Below are 12500 nucleotides of genomic sequence, written 5' to 3' on the forward strand. Positions count from 1 at the left end.
GCTCGACCAGTTGGTCACACAAAAGGTTTCCAGAGTCAGCAAATGATGAACAGTGGGACTGAATAAATGATGGGCAGCCAATAGGAACCCCAAGGATTGTAGTTCCCGTGGATGTAGTCGGAATAGATGAAATTTGATCTCCGAGAAGTTTGATGCCTGAGGATGACGAAAAGACCTCACACTTGCTGCTTGATATTTCTAAACCAATACTGGAGAAATCAGACCTCAGATTCTCAAAGGCCACCATTGCTTCATTTGGTGGACCAAGAAGAAATATATCATCCAGGTAAGCCAATACCATGATCCCTGCTTGATTAGACTGTAACTTCAATAGAAGAGGATGTATTGCAATGGAAAATAACACAGGTCCCAAAGGATCTCCTTGATGAACTCCTTCTTGTGACGATATTTTTACAGTAGAGGAGCCTTTTGACACAATCAGATCACCAAAACCTGAATACATCTTAAACACATGAAATGCTATGTCCGGAAAAGATGCAAATACTTGGTTGATCATGTGATTCCTGTTGATTGAATTAAAGGCATTCCTGACATCCGTTTTTAACACTACCCAATCCTCGTTGCTCTCAAGTAATAGTTGGATTTGATGCACCAGCAACTCTGACCCACCCGCAGTGGCCACCCCATATTGGACTGGAGAGAAAAATTCAGAAAATTCATTCCTCTTTAGGCTGCAAATAGTGCGCGCAGTCAGTCTCCTCAGGCATTCTCCTATAGCTACAGGACGAACATCACCGTTTGGCTTGGGCAATGCTATAAGACGAGCTGCCGTCAAGAGTCTTACTGCAACTGCAGGCAGTGTGCCCTTGGCAATCAGAGAACACACATAACCGAGGCCCCTCACAGTAGCTGCATTCGGTAGTAGTGCTCGCAGATGTTCATATCTCCAGCCAGAAGGCCCAGGGCTTGAGCCTCTGGGAGACGACAAAACTGCTGCTGATACTTGGGAAGATGTGATGTTGATGCTGTGTGGGTCTTCTTGTGAGTGAAAATCTACATCAATGAATCGAGATGGATGCTTTGTAGATAGCCGTGAAATTGTGTCATCCGTTATCGGGGCTAGACCAGAGCTAGTCAAAACGCGAGCTGCTCGTGATAATTCGCCACATTTCACAAGTCTCAAGGCAGCTTGCTTCGTGAGAGAGTCCTGAGAGTGACTTGAATTTGAAGATGAACGAGATTCTGAAGGTTTGCTCAACTGAACCAACTGATCCCACTGAAACGCGAGAAATTTACGAAAAATAGCTTTTAGTTGGTATGTGTTGGACTTTCCTCCCCTGGGTAGACTCACAGGAGAGAGCAACATACGAGGCAGCAGAAACAGAAGCTTCCAAGCGGCTTCATCCATTGGATCCTCTTCTACCTTTTTAAATGTCATAGCACAACATTCCTGGAATAGAGAACGGACAGCAGGATTGATAGATTGAACAGTTTTTGGAGGGATAGAAGACACGATGTCATCGATAGAAATGTCCCGTATAAACTGCCATCCGGACGATTCGTTATCACGAGGAGTATGAACATGCTCACCAACCCTAACGTCACTGTTCTGTGTAGGATTGAATCCAACGTCAGCTTCCTGGACGGACAGAATGACAGGTTCAGACGAAGACTCACCAACAGCCACGCTCTCATCACGTGGCGTACACGTGGCGTATTCACTCTTTGAAACCTGACCGTACCTGTCTGTCTGCCTGCCTGTCTGTCAGTTTGTCTGTCTGTCAGTCTGTCTGTCTGTCTGCATGACACTACATCACTGCAAGACCAGTAACAAAAGTACAAATAAAAAATAAAAGTACACAATCTAGACCAAACACACTGCAAACGAACAAGAATGATTAAGAAATACCTGATCATGTGATGAAGCCAAAGAGATCCCATGGCCAGATGCTGAAGCCAACCGAGACGTCAAAACCCAGAAGAGGTCACCACAAGAGTCAAACAGGAAGAGAAACAAACAAACACTGAGAAACAACGTTGACATCAACGATTACACAATTTCTATTCACAACTCTAAATCAGTAATTGAAATCAACCAAATTACATACTCAGGTACTGTACTCGATTAATTAACACACACACACACACACACACACACACACACACACACACACACACACACACACACACACACACACACACACACACACACAGTGACACACACACACACACACACACACACACACACACACACACACACACACACACACACACACACACGCACGCACACACACACACACACACACACGCACACACACACACACACACACACACACACACACACACACACAAATTTAATTTCTCACTGGCGGATGTAGGCGGGGAATGGTCTGAGACTAAAAATCTGTTCTTCCGGCGCACTTCCGACAAACAACATCTGGTAGAAAATAAAGCAGAATAAACAGCAACTACTGATGTCCTAATAGTAGCACTACAGACACTACAAAGTAGTGCTAATCTGGTCAACACACCCATTGTGATATTACCTTAAAGAAATTGTTGTTTATGTCGCTGGTGTCACCCAGGAGTCTTAGGTACCAGACTCTCTTCAGTCAAAATAGGTGTGTTGACATGGTGGGCCACTACTCCTTCATTTTGAGTTCATTTTTCTGGCTGGCAACTCTGTTTCCTAATTTAGCAACTGTGTTGCCTAGTAAACCTAAGTGATGTTGTGTGATGGTAAGCTTATTGTCAATTAACATTGTGTTGGACTTGCCTGTTGTCCTTCCCTTGAAGAAACAAACGAGAGTGAGAAGTAGTGATGATGTCTATATATATGTAGCTATGACCTATGCAAGTTTGTATGCCAAGAAAGTCTGTACATTAACCTACAGAGGAGACTACAAGTAAAAACCCTTACATTAGTAGTGAAGTCTTCATGCCTCATTAGATGAGAAGGTCAATCAAGTGTATGCTAGGTCATGTTTACACTGTTTTCGTGCCCACTGAGTGTAATTGCTGTCAAATTGCTATTTCCTTTCTAGCTATTTCTATGCATAGAAACTGAGGCAGCACACCTGCCACTGTCGACTTCAGTGCCTCTTTATCAATCTCTCTCTCTAAATTGTTTGTATACTGGCGACCTCATTCTTACCCTTTCGTGGTCTAAGTTTTTGTGGTCTAAGTTTTTGTGGTCTGTAAGTTTGAGTCTGATCAACAAGTGACTGGAATGATATTATTGGGTGAGGTGGTAAGAGATATGATGCCTTTCAATTTGCAGGCAGATTACCGGGAGTGACTTTACTAAAGTGCGGAGACTTTCTTAGAAATTGAAATTTTTCCTGTTTCAGGAGCTTTTTGGTCTTCTAGTCGGGTTGCTACCTTTTTACAACCACAACGACAGCATTGGATTGTGTGTGTGTGTGTGTGGGGGGGGGGGGGGGGAAGAGAGAGAGAGAGTGTGTACATGTGCGTGTAATTTCCGATGATTCTCATCCTTCTCACCCTTCCAATCATGTGCCCGACATCCAGAGTTCCCACAACTTCATCCCATTCTGTGCCTAGCAATCACTCTAACGACTGTAGGGCTTCTGTTTGTCTAGCCTTGTTGTTGCTCCTGTAAACAAACACTCCCTTCTCTTTCCATACGCATTGGTATGTTCACCACACAAAAATGCACACATCTTTGTGGTCAATGCACCAGAAAAATATTACATTCTGACTACTCATCGATTTGTCATCTAAAAATCAAGCAACTAGATTTGCAGTGGAGATTGCAAAACATTCCAAGTGTTTTTGGTATGTCTTGGTGTTGCATGGTGTACGTCTCACTTACTCAGACAGAGAAAGTTTACACAGTGGGAGTTGGAAGCACTTGAGGAATTATGATAAGTCAATCTCGTCTGGCTATAACTTTGCGTTGTCTATAGAATTTCACTGACTGCATTCGATATATTTGTGTTGGTGTCTGGTCTTTGTCTCTCTCACTTCCGGGTATTTGGCAAAACATTTCCTGACAAAGCCACAAAGATATATAACTAGACTTGTGGGCAATGAATTGCATTTGTACACTAGAAATCGTCAGAACAATTTAGCAGGCAATGTAGTAGCCACTGTAGCAGGCAATGTAGCAAGCAATGTACCAGGCACGTGCTGTAGTTAAGTAGTTAATAAAACCGGAAGTTAGAACGTGACGTGTGATGTGTGCCGCTCTTCGCGCCATGAGGTTCATCCGGTTCATCGTTACATCTCGCGCTGCATCTCGCGCAGAGTTGATGTGACGTAAGCAATACCTAACGACTGCCAACCGTCGCCGCCTCATTCACTGCTCAGTCAAGTCTCGGACGATGTTGTGGGCTCGAGGCGTCTTGCTACTTTGTAGCGCGTTTGCTACATTTGTCGCAACAGAGAACGGTAGCTACAATTGTTGATACACCTGCAACATTGTCCTAATCAAGTGCATGTAATGAGGAGTTGCCTAGAGAAAACGCGCCGGTCTGCTACATTGTAGCTACATCTTCATGCATGCAGTTGCTGTAATCCGTTAAATTGCCGGCTGTTGTTAATCAATCGTTCTTCTCTGTATGTGTTCTCGTTAGTTTGTCGAGGCGTGGACGTGAAGATGAGCGTTTTGAAACTGTGGCCATTTCGGTTTATGAATTGTAGTGTCATTGAGGGAACGGTAGAGATAGACGGAAGTGAAAGGGAAACTGTGGTGGCGGCTCTGGAGTCCGTCGTGCAGATCACAGGGTCACTGATTGTGTCAGGTGAAGCAGCCACGGTGGGAAATATTTTTCCACGTTTAGCTGTAATCAGACGGAGTCTCGAGTATCGAACTGCTGATGGACAGATTGGAGTGTACACGTTCAGACATGGAAATGGTGGTCACCGGGGTCTAGGCTTGTGGTCATTGACACATGTTCTCGGCGGCCGCACAGTGTTGTGGGAGAATCCTAACTTAGTGTATGGAGAAACAGTGGATTGGGAGAGCTTGTCACAGAGTAATGCTCAGGGAGTTCGTTGGTGCAATGGTTCATGCAAAGGCACCTGCTGGAAGGAGAACACCTGCCAGAATTGTAAGTCTAGTGATAAATATTTGTACGCATTCTGTCTTGTTTCATAGTCACACGCAGAGTACAAGGAAATAGTTTACTACTGTGGTGTTGTATTTTCTTGCCCTTTGCCCTTAGAGCAAGGCAAGAGGTATTGATGATGTCTGCATGTACACATACACATGCATATGGCGGGGTATGCATGCAGTCTGTGTTAAGGTACATGCATGTATGGTGGGGTATGCATGCAGTCTGTGTTAAGGTACATGCATGTATGGTGAGGGTATGCATGCAGTATTTGAGCTACAGAGTGAAAAACAGCTGCACTATTAGTGATATCTGCATGTGTCACTGGATAGCAGTTTAGCAGTCACTAGATAGTGTAACAGTACAGTTTGGTATGTTACTCACTTTACTGCCAGGAAGTATGTTTTTTGCTGTCACAATGGCTTCAAGTAATCCCTACAAAGTGAGGCATCACGCTGTTGCTTTTTGTGCTATTTTGAGATTAGATGTTTTTCTCTGTAGTTGCCAATCAGCTAGTGACCTCAACACTTACACCATTTGCAGTCAGTTTATACCATTGTTCACACTCAATATGTAGCATGCAGTTTAGAGCATTATACACCAGCAGGGTTCACATTGGTAGACAAGTAGCTTAATTTCCTGCCTACTAAACTCAACTGTGTTCACACCAACATCAAGGACGGTCGTCCATAGAGCAAGAGACGCTGGATGTGTGTGTGTGTGTGTGTGTGTGTGTGTGTGTGTGTGTGTGTGTGTGTCTGTGTGTCTGTGTGTGTCTGTGTGTCTGTGTGTGTCTCTGTCTGTGTGTGTCTGTGTCTCTGTCTGTGTGTGTGTGTGTGTGTGTGTGTGTGTGTGTGTGTGTGTGTGTGTGTGTGTGTGTGTGTGTGTGTGTGTGTGTGCCTTATTTTTGTCCTTGTATCAAGGCTGTTTCGGTGTGATCACACTTGTTTGTGTTTGAAGTCTGATCAATGAGTGACTGGTCTGATATCATTGTATGAGGTGATAAGAGAGATTAATGCCACTCCTTTTGATTTCAAGGCTATTCCTGGGAGTGACGGGAGTGAAGTTATTACTTAGAGGGTGGAGGCTTCCTTATGGAGTGAAAATTCAGGTTTCGGTCTCTTGGTGTGGGATGGCAGTCTCAAGTAGCTTGTTTAACCATGACTACTGCATTAATTCACACACACACACACACACACACACACACACACACACACACACACACACACACACACACGCACATACACACACACACACACACACACACACACACACACACACGAGCCAATGCTGTCGTTGTGGTTGTAAAAGGTAACTGAGCGAGCAACCAGACTAGAAGACCAAGCTCCTGAAACAAGAAAAATATTAATTTCTAAGAAAGTCTCCGCACGTTAGTAAAGTCACTCCCAATAATCTGCCTGCAAATTGAAAGGCATCATATCTCTTACCACCTCACCCAATAATATCATTCTAGTCACTTGTTGATCAAACTCAAATGTACAGACCACAAAAACTTAGACCACAAAAGGGTAAGAATGAGGTCGCCAGTATACAAACAATTTAGAGAGAGAGATTGATAAAGAGGCACTGAAGTTGACAGTGGCAGGTGTGCTGCCTCAGTTTCTATGCATAGAAATAGCTAGAAAGGAAATAGCAGTTTGACAGCAAGCACACCCAGTGGGCACGAAAACAGTGTATACATGACATCACATACGTTTGATTGACCTTCTCATCTAATGAGGCATGAAGACTTCACTGCTAATGTAAGGGTTTTCACTTGTAGTCTCCTCTGTAGGTTAATGTACAGACTTTCTTGGCATACAAACTTGCGTACGTCATAGCTACATATGTATAGGGTGCGTTCGAATACTAGTTCTAGAACTGGAATTGTAGGGGGGGAAAAGTTCTATAGCGTTCGATTGGTAGTTCTGACAGTTCTAGAACTGTCAGAACAGTTCTAGCAGTTCTGCCTAGCGAGCTGGAATTGTTGGAACTGTCACGCCCTAAATGCAAAATTCCCGGAGGTTGACGAAGTGAAATGACGGGTACAGATGCTGAGGCCGTTGTGGACCTTCTTGTTTGCTATAATGAACACTTGTGGCGACCATCGGCTTGCCGAACACCAGAAGAACGACATTTGGGACTGATTACAGTGACCTTCTTGGCGCGAGCAGCTCCAAAAAATCGAAAGCGAAAGCACTGATGATGTCCGAACAGACTACAACAAGTGGAGTAGAAACGTCATGCTACTTCGTATTGACGCTTACCAGAAGTATGAGGCTTTGCGCATGCTCAACTTGCTGACAGTTCTAAGCGTTCGTTTGCTAGCAAGAGTTCCAACAGTTCTGACAGTTCTGACAGTTCCAGTTCTAGAACTGGAACTAGTATTCGAACGCACCCATAGACATCATCACTACTTCTCACCCTCGTTTGTTTCTTCAAGGGAAGGACAACAGGCAAGTCCAACACAATGTTAATTGGCAATAAGCTTACCATCACACAACATCACTTACGTTTATTAGGCAACACAGTTGCTAAATTAGGCAACAGAGTTGCCAGCCAAATGAACTCAAAATGAAGGAGTAGTGCCCCACCATGTCAACACACCTATTTTGACTGAAGAGAGTCTGGTACCTAGGACCCCTGGGTGACACCAGCTACACACACAACAAATTGCTTTAAGGTAATATCAGGATGGGTGTGTTGACCAGATTAGCACTGTAGTGTATGTAGTACTACTATTAGTACATCAGTAGTTGCTGTTTATTCTGCTTGCTGTCACTGTGTTTTCTAATAGAAATGATGTTGACTGTTGTGTGACAGGTGTGTGGGTACCAATTAGGGTTTGTTGGACATACATATCTTAAAACCAAATATTCTGTGCTCTTTTGGAATTAGGAGCACTCTGGGCGTTGTTCCAACAGAATGCTTAGCTAATTCCGAATGAGTACACACTGTGGTGTGTAGGAGGATTGTGTGGAGTCCAGTGGTTTGTGATTTATTTCTAGTCTATCTTATATCCGACCGCAGGATGCTAGATATCAGATCTATACCTGCTGAGTTGTGACAGATGGCTAATACATTTAGATGTGAGGGGCAATTCTGTTTAAATTTACTTCACAAAAGAATGACCAGATGGTGATTTCTCTTCACGTTGTCCACACATCCACATTCACTGAAATATGTTTGTTGTAGTCACATTGGAGTAGCTCTGTATATGTGTAGCTCTGTATGTGGGTGTCACCCACAACCTCTCTCCTTCCAACGAAGTTTAGAATTTGAAATTTGTTTAGTTTTCTAATAAAGTGTGTTGTCTAGTGTTACCTCAAGGATGTTTCGCCGTCGATGAGGACGGAAACTGCTCGTGTCATTCGGAGTGTCTCTCAAAGTGTCACGGTCCGAGTGCTAGTGACTGCCTTGCGTGTCGAAATTTGTACTTCAATGGAACGTGCGTTGCAGCGTGTCCACCTGGCACTGTTGTGGTATAGTCAATCATGAATGTATGTTAGTCATGCACTTGATACATAGTGAATTGTGTTATGTAGCATGCAGGCTGGCGGTGCATTGAAACGAATAGCTCTGACAATGTGGTGATGGTAACATCAACATTGAATTCAACTATGGATACTACAAGTCGACGTTGTGTTGTGTGTAATGGTGGCATGTGCGAGAAACGTGTGTTTGTGTTTGTTGGTGAGTGTTGGTTTGATGTGTAAGATTGGGTTGTTGTTGTAGGATGTCGAGGGGGAGTCATCATGTCACTTGATGATGCAAAACGGGTTTGAAGGATGCGAACATGTGCAGGGTAGTTTGTCTATCAGTGTTCTTGTGAAAGGTAATGTGTATGTGTGTGTGTGTGTGTGTGTGTGTGTGTGTGTGTGTGTGTGTGTGTGTGTGTGTGTGTGTGTGTGTGTGTGGTGTGTGTGTGTGTGTGTGTGTGTGTGTGTGTGTGTGTGTGTGTGTGTGTGTGTGGTGTGTGTGTGGTGTGTGTGTGTGTGTGTGTGTGTGTGTGTGTGTGTGTGTGTGTGTGTGTGTGTGTGTGTGTGTGTGTGTGTGTGTGTGTGTGTGTGTGTGTGTGTGTGTGTGTGTGTGTGTAATAAGTGTCCTCATATGTATCAATAATGCTAATTTTTTGGACACGAATGAGGACTAATTAATTATGCATTACAGACAGAAAGAGACAGACGGACACACAAATAGACAGACAGACAGGCAGACAGACAGACACACAATAGACAGACAGACATATGGACACACAATAGACAGACACACAGACAAACAGCTGAAAACCTTGCAACTCTGCTTGCTGTGCTATTTCCCAGCAACAGAATGATATTTAAATGTAAAAAACCGAAGTCTTTAGGTGTGGTGATGCATGGTCCTCGCTACAGCATGCCATGCTCCAGTAAGAGTGCGCCACACTCAGAAATGGTAGATAGGAGTCCAAAGTTTTTATTACAGCTAAGGGATGTTTGAGAATTCCATACTACTCAGGGTTGTCTCCAGGATTTTTTGTAAGGGGCGGCGGAAATTCTCGTGACCACGCCCCCGCATAATTTTTTTGCGCCCGCATTTTAATCTAGAACCCTATCAAACTTGCTTGACAGTCTTAGAGATAGTATATATAGACCTGTCTATTTACACAGTGTTCTACTGATATGAACCAAACCTAAAACGTATTTTGTTCTCATTTGTTGCAACGTTTTAAATTTTGGACAATTTCTACCGGGAATCAGATGCCATTACCCGTTAGAGGAAAAGAAACACCTTTTAAAGTTTACAACAGTATGTCTTTTTACCGCTACACTTTGATGGTCAGTTTTTTGTACAAAATACTGGCAAGCGCATGCCATGCATGTGCATGATATACTCAGATCAAAAATTCTAACTAAATTGTCCTCTAGTGTAGATTCCTGTAAAGGACCGTCCATAATTATCGTATTTTTTAGCAATCTGAATTGTAGACAAAAGTGCATGCCTAAGTGAGTGTGTAACACCGGCATTCAAATTGTTTAAAATGTACAATTTTAATGACGTCATCATGTCATTGTCACCTTCACCAGACCACTATTTGCAGCCAGTGTGATTGAATCCATAAGATTTGCTTGCTATGCTGGAAGGTTCAAAGCTGCAATTTGATTAATTTAAACTCAATCAAACAATTAGCTGTTCTCACATTGTGCACGCCACTATGTATATGTATAGTACAATATGTGGCAGCTGACTCTCATTTGTTTACTTGCTAGATTCCCCACATGCTAGATTTCCCCACATGCTATCATTTTTTTCGGTCTCTATGGAGAATCTTGTCACAGTTCTGACAAGTCTTCCCCACGTATTTCTATTGTTAACCTGTTTATTGTTAGTTCTCTAAAGCCGTCTAATATTCTGCAGTAGCTACACCCCAAATTAGAAACGTTTAGTGATGCTAGAGGGGAAACTGCAGTTGCTACCAGACGCAATTGTGGGCGGTGCATGACAACCACTGTTGCTTTTTGAGTACTTGTATTACAATCAAGTTCATGCCATATGGCAGTCGTCCCCCTAATTGGTCTTATCATCACACCAAACATCCCAGGCCCTCTAGGCAAAGAACTAAAATAATATGTAAAGAATTAGTTGCTTGCCTCAAACAACTTTGTAAATTTTAAATACAAAGTTTGTTGTCTTCATAGCTCCAATAGAGAACAGTAGACTCAAAGAACAACTGTTAGGAGACAGCTAATTAAATCAGTGTATGGTGACTCTAAAAGAATGCAATTAAACATTCAGCTTATCTGCTTATGTCAAAATGAGTTGGGTCTAGGACGGCGCTTTACACGTCACAATGCGGAACTTGTCAGTTTTTGGGTTAAATAATCATTTTAGCTACCCCATCTCTATTTATCAGTTGTCTCCACCTGCTTTCGTACATGCTTGTACGTGCTCGGAATCCCGAGATCTAGAAATTTTCCCACACTGCGCAAAATGTGTGAACGGACTCTAGAGTAGCCACTGCCTACTCAGTAAAGCAGGGCGGGCCTGTATCAAGCAGGAGCCAAGGCACGGTGGAGCGCCGTGCCTTTTGTATGCTGGGGACAACCCTGCTACTGAAACTATATTACTTAGTGAAGGTAACAATGCACAAAGCCAGGCTTGTACAAAACAGCCTCTCTCCGAACGTGTACAGTACAGTACACTACAGTACACTACAGTACACTACACTACACTACACTACAGTACACTACAGTACACTACACTACACTACACTACAGTACACTACACTACACTACACTACACTACAGTACAGTACAGTACAGTACAGTACAGTACAGTACAGTACAGTACAGTACAGTACAGTATAGGACAGTACACTACACTACACTACAGTACACTACACTACAGTACACTACACTACAGTACACTACACTACACTACAGTACACTACACTACAGTACAGTACAGTACAGTACAGTACAGTATAGGACAGTACACTACACTACAGTACAGTACAGTATAGGACAGTACACTACAGTACAGTACAGTACAGTACAGTACAGTACAGTATAGGACAGTACATTACACTACAGTACAGTACACTACAGTACAGTACAGTACGGTACAGTACAGTATAGGACAGTACACTACACTACAGTACAGTACAGTATAGGACAGTACACTACAGTACAGTACAGTACAGTGCAGTACAGTACAGTATAGGACAGTACAGTACAGTACAGTACAGTACAGTACAGTACAGTACAGTACAGTACAGTACAGTACAGTACAGTACAGTACAGTATAGGACAGTACATTACACTACAGTACAGTACACTACAGTACAGTACAGTACGGTACAGTACAGTATAGGACAGTACACTACACTACAGTACAGTACAGTATAGGACAGTACACTACAGTACAGTACAGTACAGTGCAGTACAGTACAGTATAGGACAGTACAGTACAGTACAGTACAGTACAGTACAGTACAGTACAGTACAGTACAGTACAGTACAGTACAGTACAGTACAGTATAGGACAGTACATTACACTACAGTACAGTACACTACAGTACAGTACACTACAGTACGGTACAGTACACTACAGTACAGTACACTACAGTACGTTACAGTACACTACAGTACACTACACTACAGTACAGTACACTACACTACAGTACAGTACACTACAGTACAGTACACTACACTACACTACAGTACAGTACACTAAAGTACAGTACACTACACTACAGTACACTACACTACAGTACACTACAGTACAGTACACTACACTACAGTACACTACACTACAGTACACTACACTACACTACAGTACACTACACTACAGTACACTACACTACAGTACACTACACTACACTACACTACACTACACTACACTACAGTACACTACACTACAGTACACTACACTACACTACAGTACATTACACTACAGTACACTACACTACAGTACACTACACTA

General features: G+C 43.0%; 2 protein-coding genes across 2 annotated transcripts in view; one reads left to right on the top strand and one right to left on the bottom strand.

The window, feature by feature from the left end:
• LOC134185335 (uncharacterized) overlaps positions 1–1399 on the bottom strand; it is a 2835-nt gene extending 1436 nt beyond the window's left edge. Inside the window, exon 1 of the mRNA XM_062653117.1 lies at positions 1–1399. This exon is cut by the window's left edge and continues 1436 nt beyond it. Within this exon, the coding sequence (XP_062509101.1) occupies positions 1–1399 (1399 nt within the window).
• A 7184-nt stretch (positions 1400–8583) lies between these two features.
• Positions 8584–12500, top strand: part of LOC134185747 (insulin-like growth factor 1 receptor) — a 12927-nt gene continuing 9010 nt past the window's right edge. Inside the window, exons 1-2 of the mRNA XM_062653615.1 lie at positions 8584–8714; positions 8775–8874. Of these exons, the coding sequence (XP_062509599.1) occupies positions 8694–8714; positions 8775–8874 (121 nt within the window). The 5' untranslated portion in view covers positions 8584–8693. The remainder of the gene's footprint in view (positions 8715–8774; positions 8875–12500) is intronic.

The sequence above is a fragment of the Corticium candelabrum genome, chromosome 10 (genome assembly GCF_963422355.1).
Source record: "Corticium candelabrum chromosome 10, ooCorCand1.1, whole genome shotgun sequence".
In the NCBI taxonomy this organism is placed as follows: Eukaryota; Metazoa; Porifera; class Homoscleromorpha; order Homosclerophorida; family Plakinidae; genus Corticium; species Corticium candelabrum.